The 27,821-nt window shown below is 46.2% G+C and overlaps 1 protein-coding gene and 1 long non-coding RNA gene across 2 annotated transcripts in view; one reads left to right on the top strand and one right to left on the bottom strand.

Moving 5' to 3' along the window:
* Positions 1 to 1,309: 1,309 nt before the first annotated feature.
* LOC149915015 (uncharacterized) lies at positions 1,310 to 7,464 on the bottom strand. Its single transcript, XR_016459883.1, has 2 exons — positions 6,651 to 7,464; positions 1,310 to 3,381 (listed from the first exon to the last, which is right to left on the bottom strand). It is a non-coding gene; the product is annotated as an uncharacterized LOC149915015 (long non-coding RNA).
* A 3,715-nt stretch (positions 7,465 to 11,179) lies between these two features.
* The window catches only part of LOC149915016 (sex comb on midleg-like protein 2), a 130,259-nt gene continuing 113,617 nt past the window's right edge, over positions 11,180 to 27,821 (top strand). The window contains exons 1-3 of the mRNA XM_090124779.1: positions 11,180 to 11,365; positions 17,321 to 17,503; positions 18,533 to 18,646. Of these exons, the coding sequence (XP_089980905.1) occupies positions 17,458 to 17,503; positions 18,533 to 18,646 (160 nt within the window). The 5' untranslated portion in view covers positions 11,180 to 11,365; positions 17,321 to 17,457. The remainder of the gene's footprint in view (positions 11,366 to 17,320; positions 17,504 to 18,532; positions 18,647 to 27,821) is intronic.

Consider the following 27,821-nt stretch of genomic DNA (forward strand, 5'->3'; position numbering starts at 1 on the left):
CCAAACCAGGACTCCAAACACCCAGTGAGGGAATTACCTATTCCTGAGTTTTCTGCTAATTCACTGGCAAGAGTAGTAAGCCCCCGTAATGCTCTAGTTATTGTGCTAGCTGGGGCTGTGTTATTTGCGATAAAGGTACAGCATTGGGTGCCCAACATCACACACACACACCCTTTTTCAGCTAATATCATGTCTAGGGCGATCCTATTCTCCCAGGCCATCCTGCTTGTAGCATTCAATTGTTCTGCAATTCCCTTTATTGCCTCCTTTGTATAGTTTATAAATCTCTGCTGATTGTAATAGATGTAGTTTATACAATCTACATTTTTGTTAATTGTCACCCACCAGAATAGAGATTCAAATCCTGCAGCAATTGATTTCTAGCCTTAAATTCATCAGGGACACCTCTGGGCACCCCAATTGAGTCTTTATATATTGTATCATCATCAAATGGGATTCCTAAACCTCTTCTGTTCCTTTTGCGAATGTGTGATAGATCCTTCTCAAATGCCAGAGTGAACGGTATAGCCAGTTAAACAAGTGCACAGGTACCTCCCCAATGAGATGGGAGAGTGGACCGTAAGATCTTCCCACCGCAATGCCACCAGAGATCCGCTCTGGGGATTCCCAGCCTTGAATAGTTCCCCGCCAAATCCTTCGTAACATCCAAGGTTCCACTGCACAGTGAGAAATTCCCGATAGGCCTGATAGCCCTCACACTCTGCCTTGAGAGACAAGCTGTATGGTTACCTGTGGCCATGGAGAATGCAGGAGGGATTTTGGCATCTATCTCTGATATCCGGGGAAACAACAGGGAGAGTGATTTTCAGGCTTCATTTTCCCAGGCTGTTTTCTCCTGGTACAGGGCAACCATACATTGCATCCCTTGGGAATCCTTGGTCCACCCCGGAGGAAGGGGTACAACCTGAGCTACATGCCATCCCAATGCACAAGCATTGTCGGAGCTCGGCGGGAGACAAACACACGACCACAGAATTGATCAGAAAGTCTCAACTTTAATCAGAAGGTTGCGTGCATTTATGTTGGCGCTAATGAAGCTCATACACATTGCAAAGCCCGAGCTCCTGATAGGCTCTTCAGCTACTTGTTGCCCCAGCCCTTCTTTGTACTTTTTGTGATTAGACCATGCCATTCATCTTTCTTATTTCTACATTCTCCTACCTTCCTACACATCCTGTTACTTTGCTCAAGGACTCTCTCCTCGTTAGCCTTGTTTACATCCTGTTACATTGCTCAAGGACTCTCGTCTCACTAGCCAAATACTGTCTGTGTGGCCTTTCTCAGCCAGCCAGGTCTCAATCACGCTCTCCACACTTCCCCTGTTTTCTTTTTGGACACCTAGGCTAGCTCCTACTAGCTTATCAATTGCTCGGTGTATTAAGCGCTGTAGACAAGAGAACACACATGGCACCACCAACAGTAACACAATTAACACCCCCAGTATCATAAGCATGAATTGTATGATGTCTCGAAACCAGGGACCAATTCCTAGCCCACGGAGCCAGTCCTCTAACCCCAAACCCTCTTCTTCCTGCAAATGGCTGGTGAGGTTCTGTAGCTTATCTATTTGTTGGTGTATTGATGACGAGTGTTCCGTGAGGTTCATGCAGCACATTCCATCAAAGTCCTCACATCCGTGCCCATGAGCCAGCAGTAAAAAGTCTATAGTGGCGCGATTTTGCAGCGTGGCATGTCTGACTGAATCTGTATCTACCAACAATTCCTCTCATACCCTTGAAGTGGCATTTGTCTGCTTAGCCAATCAGAGCCGTGAGATGTTCTTTCTTCTTCTGAAGGTGTCCTTGGTTCTCATGCCACTTATCTTGCTCCGCAGCTGCTGCTCCATGCAGTTTTTTCTTACGTTCCCACATTTCCCCCTTTTTTGTTTATTAGCAAACTTCTACCATACTATAAAATAATAACACTAATTATATTAATAATACAATCAGTATAACTCAATCAAGGCCTCGATTGACAATACTATAAGTGTGAGAAAGGAAACAAGGCAAACATAACATCATGACAAGAAATACTGTTAACCTACTAAAAAGAACAAACACGTGTTTGGTCTGCAGCCCAACTTTCTGCAACCTGGAAATAAATCCCCAAGGGCCCCATTCTGTGCTAATCTCTAACTGCTTTGAAAGAAGTTTTCAACTTTTATATATTCTGATATATTGATTTTGAAAAATCACTAAGATTTGTACAACAGATGCTTTTAGAGTGCTCATGATTGTGCCTTTGGGCTAATAGAAAATTAATAGTTGAGGAACTTTGCATGCCAGATAGAACTAGGGGCATTATTACTTACTGACCCTCGAGAAACAACAACCTGCAGAAAAAGGGTGGTGAATGCGATAGGCAGTGCCAGCAGGGCGTCCCCTGCTTCAAGGTGCACTTTTCCTCTCTCACCCACCACAGATTCTCTCTTTCTTTTGTTCTTCTCAGGGTCCAAAGAGTATTTTCCATTTGTACACTGCATCCGCATGGCCAGTGCGTGATACAGAGGCCAAATGGAACATCTGCTTGCAGAATAAACTATCAAGGTTAACTCTCTTAGCGTGTGCCTTTGTCTCAGGTGCTTCATGATCATATTTTAAATTCCCGAATAGTGGGATGAAAGAGAGTTAATCATTCTATAATATAAGGTCATCCCTTTGCTTGGGATTCCTTTCCAGGTTTTGTCTTAGCACTACTAATACATTAAAATAGCTATCTCCATAGATTTCAGCATTAGTAACATTAAATCCTGTTAATTCACATTCAATCTATTACTAAAAAAAAATTAAAAAAAAATAAAAACCACACAACAACGGTTACTACTCTGCTGTTTGAAATACAACAAGTTACAAAGCAAAACCAAATAATAATAAGAAGCACACAATCCCAATCACTATGAGTTCATGGTCGTTTCAAGCCTGGTTTCAGTCTTTCTCATCGTTTCACATCCTGACACCGTTCTTTTTGTGGGTTCCGTGAGCTGCAATGGCAGTACGCACAACCATTCCCCCTTCTTCCTTTTGCGCAAGCAAGACAGTAGTGGACAGTTTGTTAAGTAAGCATTTTACAATACGGATAACTATACTAATGGTTATAACGCCTATTCCTAGCAACAGCTCCTGGTATAAGGACAGCTAAATGCTACCCGTGCGCTATGTTTAGAGTGGATATCACGCATGTCCTGGAAAGTGAGAGAAAATATAGTGAATTTACCAATGTAACATGGACCCCCAAAAACATTTCCTGGTATTTCCAAACATAAAACATGTTTTCTTCCATCCCTTAGATGTGTTACCGACCTTTTGAGTTCCAAGAAGATTTAACTCCTGTGAGTCCCAGGGTATTGTGGTATTGAGACTCCTAAGAAGTTTAAAAAAGAACAATCACCTGGAGTATCCAGTACATTGCAACTACCTGTGGAGTAAGCAGAAAAGTCAGAATCATTGAGAAACAACATCCCTATAAAACAAGTTTGGAAGGGATCAGTGGCAGAAGCAAGTATTAAGCAGAAGTTGGTCCAGCCTGTTGATTTAGTCCAGGTGACCCACATATTTTGCCACGAGTTGATTTGGTGCGGTTCAGGTAGTGCTTCTGCACCAAGGGCAAACACTGCGAGCAGGAATCCAAATAGGGCCATCATCTGTGAAAAGGCAAAAATAACCTCTTTCTACAAGTATGGTAGTACTTGGGCCCTTCCAATCTCCAGTCAATGGATCTTTGTAAGATACTTTTGCAGTCTCAGATAGCATTCTCATACTAGTGCCTGAATGATGCACGGTTATAGCATGTATGAGCTATATGAGCCTCCTCGTACAAAAGGGAAGTTAAGGGAGAAAAGAACGCTCATGAGGCGATCTGGCACATCACGTGTATCGCTCATTCGGTTTAGTTGTGTTTTTAGTGTAGCATGTGTGCGCTCTATAATAGCCTGACCTGGAGGAGCATGTGGGATCCCGAACTTATGTTGAACTCCCCACTTTTGCAAAAAGGACGGTACTGACTGCAACTTTTAGGTTGGCCCATTATCCATTTTAATTTGTTTTGGAAGTCCCAAGATAGCAAGACATGCAATCCAATGTTTAATGACGTATCTAGCAGATTCACCCGCTAAGGGAGAAACCCATATAAATCCAGAGTAAGTGTCGATAGCAACATGAACACATCGCAATCAACCAAAACTCTGCAATATGGGTGACATCCGTTTGCCACACTTCCAATGCTTTCAATCCTCGGGGATTAGTCCCCAGCCCAAGGCCACTGTTATGGTAACTGCACTGTGGACATGTCTGAACTATCAACCTTGCATCATTCACACCAATATTAAACTGTCTATGTAAACCACGGGCATTTTGATGAAACATCTCATGAGAGATACGAGCAGCATCGAACAGATTAACAGGAGTTACAACAACCAATTTATCAGCAAACAGCATTACCCTGCCCTAAACCAACAGTGTTTAGGTGACTGCGAATGTGGATGACACAATATGGTTCCTTTCTTCGCCGTAATGTGTGTTTAAGACGTAAAAACAGAGAGATAAGGCACACATTCTTGTTGTCTCTAATGTGGGCATCCTCAATTCTTTGACATATGCCAGCCGCGTAGAGGGAATCAGTTACAACATTTAGAGGTTCATTTGGCACGCAGTAAAGGCCCATAAAACTGCTTTTAGTTCCATAGTTTGTAAACTGTCTTGCAGCTCCATTGGCACAAACTGATGCTTCCAGCTATTGTCCCACCACACACAGACAGCTTTGTGGCTCCAGCGTCCAGTGTCAGTATATACTGTGCGACCATCCACCAATCATTTCGAATACCGAGGTATTCCAATCCAGTCAGTTTTTTTCCAGAAACAACGCTACTCGCTGATCAGGGCGTTCTAAATGAAAATGACCAGGGTACCCTTCTGAAGCAAACTGTAAGGAGAGGGAGTGACAGTACGCCCACTCTGCCCACAGCAAGGTAAAAGGTAAACTAATATCGTCAGGTTCTTGCCCCGCTATGCAGAGAACTCTCTCTCTGCCCACATGAATCAGTTCAGCTACTATATTGATACGAGTCATCAAGGACGACCGAGGCTGAGCAGGGGGAAACAGCCATTTCAGCAAAAAAAAAAACAAAAACACAGAAGGAGAAGCAGAAGATTGTTTAGTAGGCCTGTTTTGAGGAGAAGTGTGGGTTTTTTTTGTTTGTTTGTTTGTTTTTGTTTTCATTGACAAATGACTGTGACAGCATGCTTCTCCTGGACATACAAGACAAGGGAGATGTTGTGATGTAAGGACTGACAGTAGCTAGCTGCTGATTGAATCTGGGCGGTAATCTGAATTAGAGCCTGCTTAGCCTCAGGCATCAATAGGATAGCATCATTAGCACATCTCCCTCTTGACAACAACAGTTCTAATTGAACATTGGAAATGCCAACCGTTGGCCGTAGCCATTGTAAGCGACCTAAAAGAGTTTGTAAGTCAGTGAGTGTGGAAATGTCAATTTTCAATTCTACAGTCTGAGGGCATATCATAGTATCTGATAATTTCCAACCCAAATTTAACATAGGAAAGGTGCGTTTCACTTTCCCCGGTGCCACTGTAAGGCCAAATTGAGAGAGATGGGAGATTAATTGCATTTCCCAGCTATTATCAAAAGGCTGTTCCTGAACAGCACAGTATGCCATCCATGTAATAATAAATAATCATATGAGGGTTTGCTTTACAAATAGGTTGCAAGGTGTGGCTACGAATATCTGACACATAATTGGAGAATTCTTCATGCCTTGAGGCAGTACAACCCATTGATACCGAGAGGCTGGCTCCACTTTATTGACAGATGGCACAGAGAAAGCAAAACACTTACAGTCTTTCTTGTGGTGTGTCTCCCATATTCCCCCTTTTTTGTTTATTAAGAATGGATTTCAATGTTAGATGAGTATGATGAATGATAGCTTGTCCAGTGGGAGAATGAGGAATGCCTGTAATATATCTAACACCCTATTCTTGGAGGGAAGTTCGAATGCCTTTAGAAATATAAGCAGGTCCGTTATTGGCTCTAAGTTACATGCAGGCTGCAGAGACGCAGCGTGAGGGGACGTAGGCGGGGTAGAGGAAAGCAGCGTCACCCCGAGCAACGGGGGTGGGGCGGAGGGTGGGAGCGGGATGAGCGCCAGGGACGGAGCCGAGGGCAGCAGCGATGGGGGGTGGGGGGGTGAGGGAAGGGAGGGAGTCGCGATTTCTTTTCCCCGCGGTCAGGGGTGGGGTCGGAGCTGCGGACCGAATGCGGAATGCGGACCAGGGCTGCTTTCTGCACCGAGGGGTAGCGACGGGGGTGGGAGGGAGGGCGATGGGGAATAGACGGAAGAAATTCTTCCTTGTCGAATTTGTTTAAGCCCTTCCATTATTTGGTTCCAAACAGATAAAAGTTTAGCAGCCGTGCTGTCATAGTAACAAAAACCTCCCGGAGCTTTGCGCCAACCCTGCCCCAAAACTCTCCATAGAAAGAGAATCCAGTTTTCGGAAATTCAGGAACATTTTTGCTTTACCATTTGAGAAAAGTAACCAATGCTAAGGTAACTACAGGCTGATTCTGAAACGTCAACTAACTGTAACGCTGCAAGATTTACCGGCTGCTCCCTCACCAGTGAACTCCGCACAGATCCCGACCGCTCAGCCCCTGTCCCGCAGAACGGTGCGGGCGCGCGCGAAACGAGCTCTCCGTAGTTCAGTCGGGCGGCGCTGCCGGATGAGTCGGTGGAGCAAAAGGCACTGTCGGTAGGTCAGGACCCGTAGAAGGCACTAGTTGAGAGCCTCCGTCAGGCCCCGTATCTTTTTTTTGCCACATACAGATTTCCAGATTACATAATCGCTTTGTTAATATTTTAACCTTGCAATCCAGTTTTTCTAATCCCTCACCCTCACCGACGCTCTCTGATTCGGCAGGAGGCTGCTCCTGGCAGTGTCCATCAGGGGTGATGTCAGATATAGTCCTTTTTTCCTGCTGCACTACTGCAGATGACTCAGTAGCAGTGTCATTTGAAAGATCAGGAGCTGCAGCCCCTACCAATGCTTTTATTTGACCCGCCGAGGAACACACAGGGTGTGTGATACCCCGAACAGGCACGTCAAACTCTGAAGCCAAATTAGTTGTTGTACCAGCCAGTGCCTGCATAGCTGCAGCGGCTGCCTGTCGCTTGGCTTGCATAGCTTTCAAAGAGTTAATAACAGACCTCCACAAGGGGTCAAGGGGCCGCAATAGTTTTTCTTCCTTTCCACCATTAATGACTGATTCCCACATGCAGTCCCCAATATCACACCATTTGTCGACGCTGAATATCAGCGCCACTTCTGACAAATGTCCCTTCTTCCGAGCCCTATGCACCAGGGTCTCGGCCATGCCTTTAGGAGATGACTGCTCCCCTCTCTTAGAATATTTAACGGCAGTTTCTCCGCAGCTTCCCACTCCATCGTGGATACAGAGGGCAGGTCGTGACCCCACTCCAGCTAGCCGCAGCACTTACGTCGGCGCCTAACCCAGCTACCGCAACACGGTGCCAACCTCTGTCGCGACCGTCCTGCCGTTGTCCACTTCCCCGAATCGTCCCACGAAGGGTCCCTGTTCGGGCGCCAAATGTGGGGAAGTCTCTGGACTCTCAGGACGCGCTAGAGACATAACAGCACACCAATGTGGTTAAAGGCTATTAGTCTGCTTTATTGTTAAGCACTACTCTATTTATACATGTTAACAGAGCATTCTGCAAAACACTCCTCAACCGTTCACACAGGTGCTTAGCCAATCAGAGCCGTGAGATGTTCTTTCTTCTTCTTCTGGTGTCCTTGGTTCTCATGCCGCTTATCTTGCTCCGCAGCTGCTGCTCCGTGCAGTTTTTTCTTACATTCCCACACGCAGACGCTTCGGGGGGGACGTCAGAGGGGGGTTGACTCACCCTTCCTAGCAGCAGCCTGGAGAAGGGGGAGGTGAGCCGAGGAACGCATCTCTCACACCGCTCCAGGCACTCGTGCTCACTTACTGGTTCCTTGCTGTGCCACTACAGCAAGGAATAAGAGCTGCAAGCCACAGTAACTCAGCAGTTGGGGTGGAGAATATTATAACTTCTTGGAACCAGTGAATATCTCCTCCTATACTAAGGGTAATATCAGAATAATCTACGCCTCCTTCCTTAGAATCAATCGTAATATCCTCTCCTATTCTTGCATATGTGTAACTGGTCTCTATAAATATCCTTAAACTGTCCTTTTACGGTGTGCATGTTAGGAGAGGCTACTCCCTCAGTACCCAGCGTGTGTGTGCAGTGCTGTAACTCAAAATATACCTGCTTTATAACCACTTTGTGCTTATGGAGTTTGATTTTCCACAAGTCATCCTGTTCAGGCCATGATCTGTGTTCTTCCACACATATGGAAGTTCTGTTTAGCCTTGAGTGAGACAGAAGTGAGAACACTTGGAAGAATCTGGTGAACCATGTCCCAGACTAGACTAGGGTGGGCTTCTTTGTTAGCTTCCTTGTTTGTTTTCTTTTTATTTTTCTTTTTCTTTTTTTTTTTTTCTTCCCAAGAGCAGAGTCAGAAGAGGATGTGTTGACCTCCTCTGCCATAGGGATACTGGCCCTTTTGTTACAAAACCATTGCTTTCTAGAAGACTTTGATGTGAGCGGAGGAAATAATTTTGGTCATGCGTGCAGCTGGGTTATCAGCACAAAGGAAAGAGGTGCGGCTGTGATCACGGCAAAGTTCAGAGGAACATCCCCTGCAGAAAGATGCGTAGAGTTTAAACATTGCCAAGTGAAACTTGGAGCCACTTTTGCCCCAGAGAAAATGCAATAGAAAAGGAAGCAGTCTTCTCCGGACACAAACCCCCGGTTACCCCGAGGGCGGTTCCTTTTGGGTGACCTTAAAGTCAGTAGATCTACATAAGTGAACAGCAGAGCTGGCCCTCGTACACAGAGAGCTTAACCATGCTCATGCCTTGCAGAGAAGACCGAATTGAGAAAGCAGGATAGGAAGTTGTTAGCAATAGAAGTCACTCGCTCAGTGAGGAGAAACGTGCCATGAGTGCCATGGGCAGCGCTCAGCGAGGAAGTGAGCCAGCTGCAGGGAGATGCTGGCCTCGAGAGCAGGGCAGCCAGAGATTGCCTCTTCTGGGACCTGCTCACGGGTGAGAGGAGTTAAAGGAGCGCCAGGACAGCAACGTGGGGATGTGCGACCGCAAGGATGTGCGAATGTCCCCAGCAAAGGAAGCAAAGGGACGGAGCAGAGAGCGACGCTTCATTAGTGTGACAAAACACAGCCCCCATCCTCCCCTCTCTCCCACGGGTGCAGATGTGCCACGAGAACGAGCTGTGAAACTGCCCACGGCCTGGCAGCCGGCTCGGGGCGTGCTCGCTGTGGGAATTGCTGCCCGGCACCTGAGGCTGTGCCGAAGCGGCCAGAGCCTGGCTGGAAGCCATCCGGGCAGCACCGCGGCGGCAGGAGGTGCAGCAAGGCCGTCCTGCGGCCAGCTCCGGGCTGCGGGCACTCGGCATCCCCTGCTCTCCCAGGAGCGACTCCCAGGAGCCCGGTTGCCTGCACCAGAGGTGGGAGCAGCCTGCTCCGCACCCGAGGTAGGAGCCCTTCGTGCCTCGTGCAGAGGAGCACACGCTTCCTGCCACCTGCCAGCAGCGGTGGGAGGGCAGCGGGGAGCGGCACCGGGCGGGGCGGAAAGGCTTTGCCTTTAAGGTGTTTCTTGCCTGAGCATAATGCATAGTTTTATATCAGAGGGGACCAACTGAGGACTCCAAAAGCCATTGACGGTATGAGGAGTACAAACACTGGTAGCACATTTACCACTCTTCGGACTACAGCATCACATCTCTACTTAAATTCCCTTCAAGTTATTCTTCCAGCTAAGGGTGACGTGATACACTCCTGACACAGTACCGTGGGAAGATCTTACCATAAACTGGGAATTTTGGCAGACTTGTGAGCAAGTGTTTCAGACAATCAGTTTGACTGCCTGCCATGAACCACGAATCATCTCTTTAGGAGGCTACAGCAGGGCTTCTCCTGAATAACAAATCTCTGAGGCTTTGACAAGGAGGCCTGGTGGGAGATTTGGAAAATCCAGTAGATGGTCCATGGGTCTGATGCCCTAGCTGACCACATCTCAGGGATTCTTATTACTGGACTTGTCCTCGCTGGGTTCCACTGAGCGCCCACCTTTCTGGGAGGTATGAGGTGCGCTCCTGAGCACCTCTGTCCATGGAGCTGCACCTGGAGGGGATGCCATAGAATCATTAAGGTTGGAAAAGACCTCTAAAATCATCTCGTCCAACCATCAGTCCATCACCACCCTGCCCACTAACCACATCCTTCATGCCCTCCAGCACTCCATGCTGTGGGCTGATGCTCCGAGAGCAGAGGTGACGGCATTCACTTCAGAACCTCATCCCTCGCCTAACCCAAAGCACCTCACCACCCAATTCTGGGGATACGCTCTGTGTAGGGTGGCAGATGAAGAACCTGGTCTTTAAGGACCACGGTGCCCTAAACTCGGTGGCCATGCCTGTGTGGATGTTTTTGAGGTTCATATCCTCATGTGGGAAGTGCTGGGCTGGCCATTTGCAACCAATGGCACACCGCATCCAGCAGACTCCACAGGGTTTTCTCATTTAAACAACCATTGTAGCACTCCAGGAAAATGGGAGCTGGGATGGAGCATCCATTACGGTAGAGCTGCACCGTGCTGCGATGCATCTGACACGCAGTGCATCCGGAAGCAGCTTTATTTTTCACCCACGTTTTTAATTCCCGTGAGCGGAGCAGGAAGCACAGCCCCGCAGGCTCCAGCAGCACAATCTGCAAGCCGAGATTACAGCTTTGTGAGTGCGGGAGATATTTCCATCCTCCTGATGGCTGAGCCGAGAGGGAAAAAGGGGAGGGGAACAAAAAACGTCCATCTATGAGGCGAAAGCTCCCGAACGAGGAGCCCCGGGCACAATCCCGCGGCACCAACCCCGGCCCGCAGCGGGGCCTCACCCGGCCACCGCCCTCAGCGGCCCCACCCGCAGCCCCGCGCCCGTTGCTCGGCAGCTGCGAGCCAACCGAGCCTGCCGGGAAGGTGGAGGGGCAGCACCACGGATAGCTCCTATTGGTCGAAGGAGGTGAGGGCGGAGCTCGAGGACGGCCGTCTTCTTCGCTATTGGCGGAGAGAGCCGTCAGTGCGGGGCGGGGGGCGGGGGGCGGGGCCTCGCGGCTAGCGGGGCCGCGTTGAACGCCGCGTTAGGGCGGGGGAACGGAGCGAGGGGGCGGCGGCGGTCGAGGGTAAGCGAGCCGCCGGCTGCGAGGAGAGCGGCGCGAGGTAGGGAGCGGCGCGGGGGCCGTCCTCACCTGTCACCGGGCGCTCCGCCCTCCCTCCTCGCGGCCCCCGGGCTCCGGCCGCGGGCGCGGTCCCTCGCGGTAGCGGCCGGGCTGGGGCTGTGCTTTCGTCTAAGGGGACCCTCGTCCGAGGGAGGGCGGCAGGCAGGCAGGCAGGCAGGCAGGCTGCGCGCGGTGCCACCGGCTGTGCGCCGCCGCGCGGACGGATGCCGGCTGCCCTCAGGTAGGTGGGAGGGGGGCGGAGAGGGCAGACCCCGGGAAGGCCGCCTGTGGGCGCGAGGGCTCCCCGCCGCCGTCGCTGCGGCAGGCGGCACCCCGGAGTGGCGCTGCGCGAGGGGGGGAGCGGCTGGGGGCTGCGGCTGGGCGCTGCGGTTGGGGGCCGCCTCCGTGCGCGGGGCGGGGGGAGTTGCGAGGGCAGAGCCGCGCGACTCGTCGCTTCGGCTGTGGGAGGACGCGAAGCCGAGGAGGGTTGGGAAACCCGTTGGCGTGCGGAGAGCTTGTGGCGAGCAGTGTGGAGGTGCTGCGGTGCTGCGGGAGGGAAGTTGTGAGCGGTGCCCTGTCGGTCGCCGCGCCGCGCTGCCGAGGGATGCTGAGCGCCCCCGGCTCCCGCTGTCACCGGCTGCGCGCCGCCCCGCCTGACGGCGCTGCTTCGGCGAGCGCGATTCCCGCTCCCGACAGCGTTCTGCCCTCCGTGAGGGTGTGGAACTATCATTTTTCCCTCATCGCGTTTCAGCCTAAGGGCATCGAATTCATCCTTTCGCATAGTTTTCTGTGTTTGCTTGAAACAACGATAGTGTTCTTAGTGCGTGCGTTTTCTTGCTGAGCTGCAGTTTAAAAAAAAAAAAAAAAAGACAAGCGTTTAATAAGATCTACCTGCCTGGAGTAGGAGCACAAAGCGCCATTTTAACAGGTGGGCTGGGTGGTAGGAGTATGAGCTTTTTCCATTGTGTGGACTTAAACGCTACTTCGAGTTGTGTGGGTGTGCAAGACTGCTGTAATGGATCTTTTCTTGGTTATCTCCTGCAAATAGGTGGTATAGAGGTACTGTTTTATAAGCAAACAACTGAAATTGCCCGTAAGATTTTGATGTTGAGAGAATAGATTTGTTATACTTGTTTAAAGCCAGTGTTATTTTCTGAAAATAAGTTCTCATAGAGCAAATTTGAAGTGGCATGGATCCAATGGAAGGTACAACCAGTTCTTTGGATATAAACGTGTTAAACAGAATCACACAGAATCACAGAATCGTAGGGGTTGGAAGGGACCTCCAGAGATCATCGAGTCCAACCCCCCTGCCAAAGCAGGATCCCTACACCAGGTCGCACAGGTAGGCGTCCAGGCGGGTCTTGAATATCTCCAGAGAAGGAGACTCCACCACCTCCCTGGGCAGCCTGTTCCAGTGCTCCGTCACCCTCACCGTAAAGAAGTTCTTGCGCACACTGGTGCGGAACTTCCTATGCTCCAGCTTCTGGCCATTTCCCCTTGTCCTGTCTCCGCACACTGCTGAAAAGAGTCTGGCCTCGCCACTTTGCCCCCCACACCTTAGATATTTATAGACCTGGATCAGGTCCCCTCTCAGTCTTCTCTTCTCAAGGCTAAACAGACCCAGATCACTTAGCCTTTCCTCATAGGGGAGATGCTCCAGGCCCTTCACCATCTTTGTGGCCCTCCGCTGGACTCTTTCCAAGAGATCCCTGTCTTTTTTGTACTGGGGAGCCCAGAACTGGACACAGTACTCCAGATGAGGCCTTACCAGGGCAGAGTAGAGGGGGAGGATCACCTCCCTCGACCTGCTGGCCACGCTCCCTTTAATGCACCCCAGAATGCCATTGGCCTTTTTGGCCACAAGGGCACACTGCTGGCTCATGGCCAACCTGTCGTCCACCAGGACACCCAGGTCCCTCTCCGCAGAGCTCCTCTCCAGCAGGTCATCCCTCAACCTGTACCGGTGCATGCAATTATTCCTCCCTAGGTGCAAGACTCTACACTTGCTTTTGTTAAACCTCATCTGGTTCCTTACTGCCCAGCTCTCCAGCTTGTCCAGGTCTCGCTGAATGGCAGCACAGCCTTCAGGCGTGTCAGCCAATCCTCCCAACTTCGTATCATCAGCAAACTTGCTGAGGGTGGCCACTACCCCCTCATCAAGGTCATTGATGAAGATGTTGAACAGGACCGGTCCCAGCACCGACCCCTGGGGAACACCGCTGGTTACAGGTCTCCAACCAGACTCTGCACCGCCAATGACAACCCTCTGTGCTCCGCCAGTCAGCCAGTTCTCAACCCACCTCACTGTCCACTCATCTATCCCACACTTCCTCAGCTTCGTTATAAGGATGTTGTGGGAGACAGTGTCAAATGCCTTGCTGAAATCAAGGTAGACCACATCCACTGCTCTCCCCCCATCCACCCAGCCAGTGACAACATCATAGAAGGCTACCAGGTTGGTCAAGCACGACCTCCCCCTGGTGAACCCGTGCTGACTACTCCTGATAACCTTTTCTTCCAGTTGTCTGGAGATGGCATCCAGCACAATCTGTTCCATCACCTTTCCAGGGACAGAGGTGAGGCTGACTGGCCTGTAATTACCTGGATCTTCCTTCTTGCCCTTTTTGAAGACCGGAGTGACATTGGCTATCCTCCAGTCTTCAGGCACCTCCCCCATTCTCCAAGACCTCTCAAAGATGATAGAGAGCGGTTCAGCAATCACCTCTGCCAGCTCCCTCAGCACCCGTGGATGCACCCCATCGGGTCCCATGGACTTATGAACATTGGTGTTGCCTAGGCGCTCTCGGACCGCCTCTTCCCTGACTAAAGGGAAGTCTTCTATTCCCCAGACCTTCTCACTAACCACCAGGGCCTGGGATTCCCGAGGGGGAGCTTTTTCACTGAAGACAGAAGCAAAGAAGGCGTTCAGTATCTCCACCTTCTCAGCATCCCCCGTTACCAGAACACCCTCCTCACTTAGTAGGGGACCTACATTCTCCCTAGTCTTCCTTTTACTGTTAGCATACTTAAAAAAGCCTTTTTTATTATCCTTTACCACCTTTGCTAGATTCAATTCCAGGTGGGCTTTAGCCTTCCTCGTCGCATCCCTGCAGGCCCTGACAACATTTCTATATTCTTCCCGAGTGGTCAGACCCTTTTTCCACATTTCATGGACCTTCTTTTTCCCTTTGAGTTTGTGCATGAGCTCCTTGCTCATCCACACAGGTCTCCTGCCACCCTTTCCTGATTTCTTGCTCACAGGGACGCACCGATCCTGGGCTTGGAAGAAGAGCTGTTTAAATGCCAACCAGCTCTCACAGGCCCTCTTACCTTCTAACACCCTAGCCCACGGGATAGCTCCAAGTAGGTCCCGGAAGAGATCAAAGTTGGCTCTCCTAAAGTCCAGGGTAGCAATCCTACTTTTTGCTTTGCTCCTTCCACTCAAGATCTTGAACTCCACCATCTCGTGGTCACTACAACCCAAGCTACCCCCAACTTTTACTTCCTTAACAAACCCGTCCTTATTTGTGAGAATAAGGTCCAGTAACACCCCTCCCCTCGTCGGTTCCTCCACCATCTGCATCAGAAAGTTGTCTTCGACACATTGCAGGAACCGTCTGGACCGCGCGTGCCTGGCCACGTTGCTTTTCCAGCAAATATCTGGATAATTGAAGTCCCCCATAAGCACTAGCGCCTGGGATTGCGACGCTACTTTCAGTTGCTTGTGGAAGGCCTCGTCAACCTCCTCCTCCTGATCAGGGGGCCTGTAGTACACACCCAGAACGGTGTCACCCATACCAGCCTGCCCCTTGATTCTCACCCACAAGCTCTCCACTGCTACATCACCCTCCCCCAGGTGGAGTTCAATACATTCTAGCTGCTCTCTCACATAAAGAGCAACTCCACCACCCCACCTCGCCAGCCGATCTTTCCTAAAAAGAACGTAGCCCTCCATGACAACATTCCAGTCATGCGAGCTGTCCCACCACGTCTCCGTGATCGCAATGAGATCATGGCCTTGTGACCGCACACAGATCTCCAACTCTTCCTGTTTATTTCCCATGCTGCGCGCATTAGTGTATAGACACTTTAGGGAAGCAGCACCCCCCTGCCTCTCTCCATCCCTTTGAACTCCACCCTTTTCACCCATCGAACTCCATTTTGAGCCACGAACTACCCGCTCAACCCCAGTGGCCCTCATTCTGTCCCCTTCCCCCTTCATACCTAGTTTAAACACCTTTCAATGAGCCCTGCCAGTTCCTGGGCTAGGATCCTCTTACCCCTTGGAGACAGGCTACTTCCATCTGCAGCCATCATGCCAGGCGCAGAGTAAATTACCCCGTGGTCAAAAAAACCGAAGTTCCTGTGCTTGCACCAACTTCTTAGCCATTTATTTATGAGGCGGGTTTTTTGGATGCTCTCGGTATCCTTCCCTGCCACTGAAGGTAGGGAAGAAAAATCCACCTGCACACCCGTTCCTTCAACTACCCGCCCCAGTCCCCTGAAGTCTTCCTTGATAGACCTCAGGCTTCTCTCAGCGACTTCATCACTGCCAGCCTGAACTATCAATAATGGGTAATAATCAGAAGGGCCAATCAGACCAGGAAGTTTCCTAGCAATGTCCCTGACCCTTGCCCCAGGGAGGCAGCACACCTCCCTACGGGTAGGGTCAGGCCGACATATAGGGCCTTCTGTTCCTCTCAGCAGGGAGTCACCTATGACAACCACCCTTCTGTCCTTCCGGGCGGAGGCAGTCTTGAGGCGTGGGGTCGACCGCTTCGCCCGAGGCAACCTTACAGGTGGACCTCCCTCCACCCCCTCACTCACCTCTCCCTCGAGATTCAGGGCCTCAAACCTATTTTGCAGAGGCACCTGGGGAGCCGAGGATGGTCGGGATGGAGGACACCCACTTCGCCGAGCCGGTATCCTTTTCCACTCCTCCTCCTCCCTTAGATTGCCTTGCTCTGCTCTCAAATTGCCTTGCACTGCAGCAGGAACACAGTCTACCTGCCGGTTCCCCTCTACTACCTGTTTGCAAGGCGGCAGGGGGTGACACGCTCCACGCAGAGCCTCAGCTGTGTGCCAAGATCTCGGAGCTGACAGGGACTGGCACCACCAATCAATCTCCCTCTCACATTCCTTTATGGTCCTTAGCCTCTCCACCTCCTCCTTCAGGTTGACCACAAGGCAAAGTAAGTCCTTTAGCTGGTCACATCTTACACAAGTGCTGCCTCCATCGCCTGGCACTGCAAGGGCCAGGCTCTGGCACTCATCACAGCCAGTGACCTGCACACTAGCATGTTGTTTTGGGACCTCAGTCTGCGTCTCTGCATTCTTCTTGGCAGTCTTTCTTTTACATGTGCAGGGGGCCTCTGTCTGGGTCCCCACATTATTTTTAGAGACAGTAGCCTTCCGCCGGGGTGGAGCCATGGAGAACCTGAAGACTAATTAGCACAACTAGAATAGCCTTAACAGGGCGTGACCGATCAGCCCTACCCTGCTGCTGATAGTGCTGGCTCTGCCCTCGCCCCCTTACCAGGTCGTTAATGGGTGACCCCGCACCTGCCACTTACCTCACAGTGATAACGCCTCTCCTCTCCGCCCTGGTGGGCAGCGACGCTGGAGGTTTTTTCTAGGCGTTGCCCTGGCAACGCCCCCGCTGCGTCAGCCGCTCTCGCGAGAGCTGCCGGGCTTCTCTGTTGTCTCGGGGACCCCCGGAAGAGGGAACCGATCGAGATCCACGTGTTCTTCGCGATCAGCCGCTGCGGCTCTGGCTGAAACAGCTCCGAAGCGGCGATCCTCGGCGATCAAGGACAACACCAGAAAGATTGTTTATTCCTCTCATGTCTTGCATGTTTTAAATCAAAGCTGAATGTCTTCTCCTTTACTTGTTAGTGTTTTGCTATACTTCGTGATGCTCAGGGGCTGTTTGACATCTTCTTCTTATTCGCAGCTTCCTTTGATGGGGAGAAGCATGCCATCAATCTTCCTTCTGTAAACAGTGCATCGTTTGTCCTACGTTTCTTGGAGAAACTCTGCCACAGTCTTCAATGCGATAATCTTTTCAGTAGCCAGCCTTTCAGCCCCTACATGGGGTGTGCACATAGTCCCACGGAGTACGATAGGAACAAACCAGGTACTATCAAACAGCTGTTGTTGACAAGTACTGATATTTTTGATAAGTGTGGTTACTTTATGAAATTTAACATTTTAATCTGCTTTGCTATAACTTTAATTGATTGAAATGAATACTCTTCAGTTCTTAGAGGATTCGTTCCAGAGCACAAGTGCTGTGGCAGGTTGGGATAGCTCATACCACATGTGCAGAAATCATTTTGTTCTGCTAACTCTTTCTTGTGGTCAAGTAGGAATTGTACCACTGGGTTACTAAAAGAACAGACTCAAAACTTCACATTTTGCCTGTTCAATTTATGTTTGAATCATAAAATAACCTTGGAGAAAGATGCTTACTACCTTATAAGAAGGGGCTTGCTCTGAGAGATGATTCAGTTCAGCCTATCCTACAACATTAAATACTCTTTTCTTCCTTCTTTGTTCACCTTGCTCAGTGGCGGCTCCAAAATTTTAAATTCTGCAGCATACAGTCTAGTAGAGAAGGTGGGTTTTGCAGCTGGCTGCTTGTGACATTTTATGTGAGTTTTGGTACTCTGGGGGTATATAGAGTGAGAGGGAAATAACATGCTCAGGGTCTCCCATCAAATGGCTTGCAGTGCTGGTATTACGAGTCCCGGTCCAAGGGTTATCAGGAGCCATAGCTGAGAAAACTTTGACATCAATGCAGTTTCAGTCTTAGAGGTGCTGCTTTAGAAAATAAAGTATTGTGGTGGTTTTGGTATTTCGGTTTTTATTTGTTTTGTTTTGTTTTTTTCCAGTAGAGAAATTGTATTTGTTTCATTTCATCAAATAAAAGTCATTTGCTTTAATACTTTTCAGGAAAGTAGCCTAAATTTGGAAATTTGGATGATGATAGTATAAACTAAGCTGTTACTTCAGCTTTTGAAGTTTGTATTGAATGACCGATTCTATGTGAAATGGATTTGTTACCTGGTGAATGACTTGATGTATGTTTTTGCTTTTGTACTTTGACTTTCCCTGTGAGCATTTTTATACCATAATAAATTGGTGATATCTTTCCTTTTCACAGCAAAAGAAGAAATACATGAAAACGGAAGTGTTAAACGATACTCTCAGGACTCTCCACCATACACAGCTCCCCTTTCCCCTAAGCTTCCGAGGAGTGATGCTCATCCATCTGAAGGTGATTACATTGTGTTGTAATACATATGAGGATTACGTATGATTTTGGTATTTTTAGTCAAAAGGACTGAGTCTAGTGTATTTCTCTGGTATGTCTATAGCCCTTGACAGCTGAGAATGGAGATATTTATTGATCAGTGGCATGGATTTTGTGCTTATGGACGATCTACTGCAAGTTCAAGAAGTCTTTCTCCTAAACATGTCAGTCTTTTTTGTGAAATCACTCAGGCAGATAGGTGACATTTGAAGCTTCCTGTATGGCTATTTAGTAGAAAAACAATTCCCTTGAAATGGATTAGGAGATAAATTGGAAGCAACTCTAATAACTCTTGGTTTGGGCTAATGACTGTAAGAGCAAGGATGTGTTTTGATGGTACAGTTTAACTGAATGTATGGCTAGCTGCCCCTAGAAGTTGCTCTGCTCCTGCTCTCCTTGCCTCCTTGTCCGTGTAGTGCATCCCAAGCCTCCCTGCTGATGAGGTGACGAGCTGACCCAGTGAAGCACAGAAAACATTTTGGCAAAGCTAGGAGATATCTGCAGTTAGCTTCTCTGCACTGACTCATCGTGGGCTCAGATGAGCACAGGAATGGGTTGGATAAAATGCAGCCGTGGCAGGGACCAGAGCAGCAGAGCCTCTCTGTGCAGCTGACTCCAGGACAAGGAAAGCTTTTGCCTGTGCCATGGCTGAGGTGCAGTAGCTCGTGCCGATTTGTAGTCTGCCTCAGATGTGAAGTGAAGCGTGTCAGCTTAAACCTCACAGAGAGACTTAGGAAAGAGTGGTTTTACTCTGCTTTTGCTACTTGTCAAACCATGGTAACTTGTTGATGTGACTCATCCCATCTGATACTTTCTATTGCTGTGGTATATTTGCATAATATTTCCAAAGGCTTTTGAGATTAGTCATTTGTTTCTCTTTTTTCTCTTTTTTCTCTTTTTTTTTTTTTTTTTTTTTTTTTTGAGTTACTGGGGTTTTGTCATTTAGCCTCAGTGTGGGCAGAATAATCTTTTTCTATGGAGAGTCATAAGGCCACACTTAAATCAGAAGAGGATATCAAATTAAAATGTTAAAGCTTATTAAAAATGGTTCTTCTTACAATTTAATATAAACACAATGTATTCACTTCAATGATGTAACCACAACAAATATAAAAATTGTCAATGCAGAGCTTTCTCTGTCTTAAATAGACCCTGGTTTAGGTCTAGAACATCTCTGCAATTAAATCAGATATTTCTAGTAAGCAACTGCGTGAATAGCTGTAAAACACATAATTCTACCTAAATTAAGTTGTTTAAATTGGAGATAAACAGATGTCTTAGACCTGCTTCTCTTATAAGAAATCTCCCTGTAAGTAAGTCGGCACGCGTGTTGTACCCTGATGAGCATTTTGATCCTGGAACCCTTTTATAGATGAAGTTGATGTATTTCTTCAAATTCATTTTAATATCAAAAATGGCAGAATGTTACAACTAAAGGGATCCATAGCACTTTCACCTAACTAGCGGCAGTGGATGCAAAGCCAACAATTTCTGCACAGGATTATTAGAAAAATGAGTAAGGAGTCATGCCTGTTTCCATTTGCCAGCAGTGTGACAAGCTTGTTTGCTGATGGCACACCCATCATCCTTTGTTTACTTTTATGGGTCTTAATCTGAATTAATTGGTCACAAAAGCCAGGAAATATTTAAATTCTCGTTATTCTTTAGAAACAGAGAGAGTTATGTATGTATATAGTACAGTATATAGTATGTACGCATGCATGGATACATGTTTTTATATATACGCTATACTTATGCTTTCATACATACTTTATACGTATATACATACATACATGTATGCATGGCTTTGCAGGTTTTTGCAGGGAAATTACATCATTTTCAAAAGAAGCAAGGATGTCAAAATAAAAATATCTCATGAAGATAGACTACAATGAACCCCTACAACAACTCAGTATGATGTCCCAGAAAGCTGACACAGATGAAAAAATGTTTGAAACCTGGCAGTTACTCAAAGAAACTGCTTCAAGATTGTGAATGAACTATCTGTCCGCACAGAAAAGATAAGGAGTGTAGTACAAGACTAGCCTAGCTGTCACAAACCAGTCCAGGAGCGCAGGCAGGAGGGAAGCAAGCAGAATGGAGAAGTTAGGTTGAGTAACTCTGCAAAACTACAACACTACAGACCAATTGTGAAGGTAACCAGCGATAGTGTGAGAAGTGATGGCTTCAAGCTGCACAGGGAAAGTTCAGGTTGGATATTAGGAAATGTTTCTTCTCAGAAGGAGTGGTGAGGAAGTGGCACAGGCTGCCCAGGGAGGTGGTAGAGTCACCATCCCTGGAGGTGTTCAAGAAATGTATGGATGTGGCATTGAGGAACATGGTTAGTGGGCATGGTGTGATGGGGGATAGTGGGATTTCCACACACTGGGGGAAAAGGTATGAAAAAAGGAATGTGTCATTCGGTACTGCTGGGTTGAGGTGGGTGGTAACATAGAGGCAGATAGGAACACATAGGAAATGGGGAAATATGAGGTATTCTGTAGGGAAAAAAGAAAAAAAAGAAAAAAGAGATGTGCGATTATGTGCAGAAGAGAACAGTCTGTGGTTCTATGAGTCACAGTCAGACTGTTCACAAGGTGACAATATCAAAGTGACACAATGAGAATGTCATACCACTTAAAAGGATGCAAGAAGACGATCAGAGACTCCACATGAAGTAGCTGTCTCTACACAGCTGTGGAGAAGCTCGGTAGCAGTGGTCTGATGGTCTGCAGAAAGTATGTAGGGCTGAAGAGAGAGAATCCTCTTGTTTGTGTTGGAATCCTGAGTCCGTGCACTGTTCAGGAGCTTTTATGTTCATCCAGACGTTAGATTACAACAGAGCAATGTTGTGAGGATGCTGAGCGTGTCTTTTGTCAGCGTGCAGATGTGTAGCAGTTGCTCACCATCTCTTCCTGTGAGAAGCAAGGTGTTTGCTTTGGACTGTTGCGAGCACCTCAGAGTTTGAGCTGTCCTTCACATGGTGTGTACAAGTAGAAGGAAAGTCAGTTATCTTGTAGGAGTTGTTCTGCTTCCTAACACGTTTATTTGTCGTACATTTAATGGTGGTGTTCTAATTGGGACACAAAAAAACCCACTATGATCTTGATGATGTACTTCTCCTGAAGGCTAAGAGCCTGACAGTAATTAAGTCATAGTTGCATAAATTTTACCTTTCTGGCTTTATAGTTTAGTTGTATTCTTGTGTATGAGAAAGTAAAACAAAGTCTCCATTATAACATATGCAGGTAGTGTATGTTTGCGTTTAAGCAATAATTAACTAATGAGGTGATAGAATGTGGAAGCAGCAAGAGGGAAGCATTTGCTTATGAGAATGGGGGTGAGAGGAGAGAGTTCTTAATGCTGTAGTACATCTATGAAATGCCCTACAAATACTGTAATTAAGAACAGCAAGCAAATTTGCTTTTTCATCAGTGGAAAATAAATCTATAGTGAGATCTGCCTTTATTCGGTTATGCAGACAGCTTTATTTTTGGTCTCGAATTTTCCAATATGGGTTATTCTGTTCCTTGAAACTGTAGAAGCTTACAGTTGTCTGTGACTTCTGCAAATGTTACGGTCAGTTAAGCAGGAGGAAAATGTTTTGATTGGAAGAATCCTGCTGAAATTTCAAACTCAACACTTCTGTGTTTGTTGTAGCAATAAAATGTAAGAACTTCATTCTTAGGTGCCAGGTGGGTGCTCTGTGCTGCGTGTGCATTCTTTGTCAGTAGGGCAAAAAATACATGTGTAAACGTGCTCTAGTCTGTTTTCATGTGAGGTTGAATGGCTGCCTTTAATAATTAGAACTGTACTGAATTTTTGTAATAGTCAGGATTGAGTTAGAAGATCGCTTTCTGACAGAATCTGCTTACAAAGATACTCTGTGTGTTTTATAAAGGCAAGCTGACGTTCTTAAAAGAAGAAATCTTTTACAGCGTGCAAGTTCTTTAAGATATGGTGATGCATTGTGGTTTAACCCAGCAGATCACTGAGCGTCACGTGGCTGTTCATTCACTGCCCCCATCTCAATGAGATGGAGAGGAGAAATGAGGGAAAACATGAGATAGAGAAAAAGAAAAGCATAATAATTATGGCATGTATATCTACATATACACACACATACTTGTAATCTAGATTTATAACAACGGATGCACAAGCAATTGCTCATCTCCTCTTGAGGTCTTGAAACAGTAAACGTTCGGTGCAGAAAGTCTATACCAAATTAACTTGAAAAACTGATGCTTTCCAGCTTCAGGTGAGACAATTATTCATTGATCTTTTGTACATTTCAAGTGTGCAAAAACTCACCTCTGGAAGACTGATATTTGTAGATAAAATTGATATGGCTTACTGGGCTCTGTTAGTGGCTCTTAGATGTAGTAAATTTGATGTTGTTAATGATCTTCTGCATATGGAAGTTCTACTTCTGCTGAATTTACCTGTCATTAACAGCTTGCTGCATTGTGAAATCATTAAATAGCAGCCTTTAACATATTTAACTCTGGTTTTTGAAAAGCTGAACTTCCTAATTGGGACTCATACATGTATGAACCCTTGGTGTCTGGTGCTGACTTGAGAATAAAACTTCAGTTATTACTTACAGGGCCTGCCTTACAGCATAAGATCACATGGCAGTGCCTTCTGCTTTCAGTATTTTACCAGTGCTGTGGTACAACTGGGTCTGGTTAATACCTGTTCAGATACAAGACAGAGTAAGGAAAATGTGTTTATTATTTCAGATCAGCCCTTTTTTACAAGGCATCGATCGGTTACTTGGTGGTGAATGTTGGGTTCTATTGCAGATGTGATGCCATCCATGCAGTAATGGATGGAAATACATTAAAGGAGCAGCATAACAATTTATTTCACAGGGCAAAGGTCAAGAGAGTGCTGATTCCATATTACAAATCTAACAAAAGTGAAGTGGCAGAAGCATTCTTTGAAGGCTTAAGCAGATGAGGGATGTTCAGTTTTCTGTTACAAAACCTAAATCAGAGAGCATTGAAATCTGTTGAATTTTGGAATAGTTGAGAGTAAGAATGTGAATTCTGTTTGTAACAGAAAAAAACTTGTTCTCATTCCATCCCTCTACTACTCGCATCTGCTCCACATGTCGAAGTAGGAAAAGAGTCATTTGTTGCTCCGTTAATTGCAAAACTGTATTTGTCAGACACCAATTCTGAATCAGCTCTCACACCTGTTACCGTGCTTTCAATAACAAGACTGCAGTTGGGGCTGGTTTGTAGGGAGGCTAGATGAATTGAAAGGGAGTGGATTGGGATAGTATAGCTGCTGGACAGAAACACCTATTTTAAAAGATGATCATCCTATGAAGTATGCCAGTTTTCCCACCTTGTGTATGTGACCTGAGGAGCTATGTTAAGATAAGCTTAAGATAATGGCAGGACAAGGGGAAATGGCTTTAAGTTGAGGGAGGGAGGATTTAGGTTGAGTATCAGGGGAAGTTCTTTACAGAGTGAATGGTGAGGTGCTGGAACAGGCTGCCCAGAGAGGCTGTGGACACCCCTCTTCCTGGAGGTGTTCAAGGCCAGTTGGATGAGGTCCTGGGCAGCCTGGTCTAATATTTAATAGGGAGGTTGGTGGCCCTGCATATGGTGGAGGGGTTGGAGCTTCATGATCTTTGAGGGTCCCTTCCAACCCAAGCCATTCTATGATTTTCTGATTCTAAGCTCAAATGCTAGTGTCTTGGGAATCAAAGCAGAGTTTCTCTTTGCCATCCCTATTTACAGTTGCTTAACTAGGATCTGTAGTATCAGAAAGAAACCTGGGATATAATTGGAGTAAATGCAATTAAATTCTTCTGTAAAATAGTCAATTTAAAACCCTTTATGTCTTGAGCGATCATGGAAAGAGTGACATAAAATGATTATTTAACGGATGTATTTGGGATCTCTGCTTGATTACTATAAAAAGATTCCTTCATAAGACATTGTATGGAGTTGGCTGATATTTGCTGAAATACTCCTGTTGAAACTTTCTGGTGTGGAATATTGCTTCCAGTATTTCATCATACCTTTAAAAACTTAGGAAGTTTCAATCTACAAGTTTTGGACTCCTTCATAGTGCTTTTCTGTAGCCATTTGAAGTATTACTTCTGCCTTTCAGTCTTGCACCGAGACTTCATTTGGTGGTCTCATTCTCTACTGATCTAATTTTCTCATTTGTTTCCTTTAATATTATAGTGCTTATCATTGATTGTGTCTGTTAGTATCTCTGAAATTCTATAGAAAGATGGCTATTGCTTTCCTTTTAGCAAGTTGCTGCAGCTACTTCAAGCCGACAAATAAAAGTTTGCTTTCTCCAAAAACCTCAGTAGCCACTGCTTTGCTTTTTTGATCAAACTAGAAAGTTTATCATTATTGTCTTGAGGATTGTGTACTTGAAAGAGAAGGGCTTGTGGACTTAAAAGCTTCTTTTTGCCACAAGTGTTGTGTTTAATAGAAGATGTTATGGTGGATTGCATGTCTTGCTTTACTGAATTCACTAAGTAGGGAACCGGTTCTCTGGGTGTCTTTGTTCCACTTTGGGATAATGTTGCCTGAAGATCATAACTGTGAAATACACCTCAAGTTCTTCACTAAACTCCAGTTTTATACGGACTTCAGGAGAGAGAACGTAATTGCTAATAGAACAAGTTAAACGTGCTTAAAAAGCTCTCTGTGTGTTTTTTGTTGCTGTGGTTTGTTTGTTTGTGGAAAATACTCTTCCTTTATTTAATTCTGGAATTTTCCCAAGAAATTATTGGAAGTTGTCATATAAGAAGAGTAATAAAGAGCATATTCTAGGAACTTGTTTCACAGATTGTACCAGTTACCCCCAAGAATATGCTGCTCCACTAGCATATGTTTTATAACTTTCACAGAGTAATTTTCAAGATGGTAATGTGGAGTTTACACTTCTGTGAACCTGTTAGCTATATTTTCCAGCTCTTAACACTCTTGCCAAAGCAGCATTTGTTTCATGCAGATTTTTGCATCAGGCTTCCAACTTCTTCCTCAGGCTAGATGTTGGCCTAGTGCAAGTGGAGCTGAGAACATACAATGATGAGAGAATGGAGTGGTGTTCCCACTGATGTTTAACGACTCGTAGTTGCAGCATTGTGATCAGACTGTATTGTGTTAGTGTGCATGTGAGTCTAGGATTTACAGCCTTCTGCAGCTCTGCATGTAGTCTCTTCAGTTTTTTATGATGGCTATTGTCTCCGAACATATGGAGATCTACAGATGATAATTGTCCTCTTGCATATGAAGTTAGAGACTCCCTCTACTGTGTAGAACAAATTAAACATTTGCTAGTTAACATGAGAGGTTTTTTTATGTTAAAAAATTCTTTTTATATTTATAAAAAATAGAAACATAATGCACTCCTAAACAAATTCTCAGAAGATAACCATTAAGAAAGATAATGAAAATGCTTGACTGAGATTGCATATGTGTTAATGCTAATATCAGACAATGAAAAAAAAATCAAACCTTATGTCCACATCCTGCTCATAATATTTAACATATACAGCTGAGATGATTTATGGAAGACTGTCTCAAACTTGTCTATTAGACATTTTACTGGAAATTTTTTAATGTAGTAAAGGACCAGTGATTACTTGAGAATGACTATTCTTCAGTAAGTCTTGTCTCACAGGAGACTTGTTAACAGGCTTGGAGCTTGTTATTATCTTCAAGAGAACATAGCAAGGAATTAAATAACAAAGCTACAAAGCCCATCGTTTTGAACAGATTGATGCTTTTGTTTTCTGTAGCAGAAACGTTACGTATAGAAGAAAACAGCACTTCCAAAGAGCATCGCTTTTCTGAGGACTCTATGGATTCTGCACTTAATTCAGTAAATCTGTCAAGCCCAGCCCGTCGAAATTCCACTGAATATCGTACTTCGGGGAGTGCAGCATATTACAGGAATTCCTTTCAGCCAGTGACTGCTACCTCAAATTCAGCCCCGATCCTGCGCCGGCTGTCATTGAGCTCTGCTGGGAACAGCAGTTACTATGAAGTCGGTAGGAATCGAATACAGAGGAGGATTGAAGGTATGCTATATGCCTGAACTTTCCAAAGTATGTAACAGCTTTTATGAACATGCAAAGTCCGTGAGTTATGAACAAAGAAGTGCTTTGCCACAGAAAATACGTTACATATGGAGTGAGATGTTGTGCTGTTGCCAAGCACATCAGGCTTGCTAATGTAACTTCAAATGCAGAACTTAAGCGTGCTAGAACTAATACCATGGTACAAGCCAGAGGAGTCTTGTCTGCTGCTCTTTCCTCTCACTGCTGTCGTGGACCCTGCAACAGGCTGGATTGGACAGTGCTGGTTAAACACAGCTTGTTTCCTGAGCATTTTATCAATTATTTCTGTATTGCTGATATACAGATATAGGGTTTTTTCCTGTTCCTCTGCACAGTTGAATTTCCATTTGCCACTTTCCCAGATACTGGCATCTTGGGACCTGGGAACCAAACACAAGTCAAACTAATCCCTCTAGGTATGTCATAATGCTGGTTTTTATGTTGCTGTAATTATCTGCAGTTGTATAGAGTATTTAAGACAAATGGAACTGTTTGGTATTACGGTTTGGTACATGAAAGAAAATAAAACATCCTTTATTTTAATATATGACAAAGAATGAATAATAAAAGCCTATTGTTAAGAATGTCATATGTAAAATGAAATGTGTTAGTCCTGTACAGACTAGTGATACTTCTTCTTTTCACAATATTCTTACGCTGAAAGCTGCAAGTTCCACAACTGGACCAGATCTGAATTCACTTAAAAGGGAACCTTCGAGAATATTGAATAAGGGGGTAGTGATGGTTTACCAAAGCAAATGGTGATGTGGCAAGTTCTGTGATTGACTTATGGTTCCAGTCTGCACAGATACAAAGCTCCAAGGCCAAAATTTTGCTAGAAGAAGTGAAGTCAATCACATTCTCTTCTCATGAATACTATTTACATTTTGTAAAAACAATTGAGAAGCAAAAACATCTGTGAACTGATCGGTGAACTGTCACCCAGTCATAACAACATTCACACAGTATTACATAATCTTGTATACACCTAAAATACATTGGGAATTTCCCTCAAGAAGCATTGATCAGTTTTTATCT

This window comes from Phasianus colchicus, chromosome 25 (genome assembly GCF_987193195.1).
Source record: "Phasianus colchicus chromosome 25, bPhaCol1.hap1.1, whole genome shotgun sequence".
NCBI lineage: Eukaryota > Metazoa > Chordata > Aves > Galliformes > Phasianidae > Phasianus > Phasianus colchicus.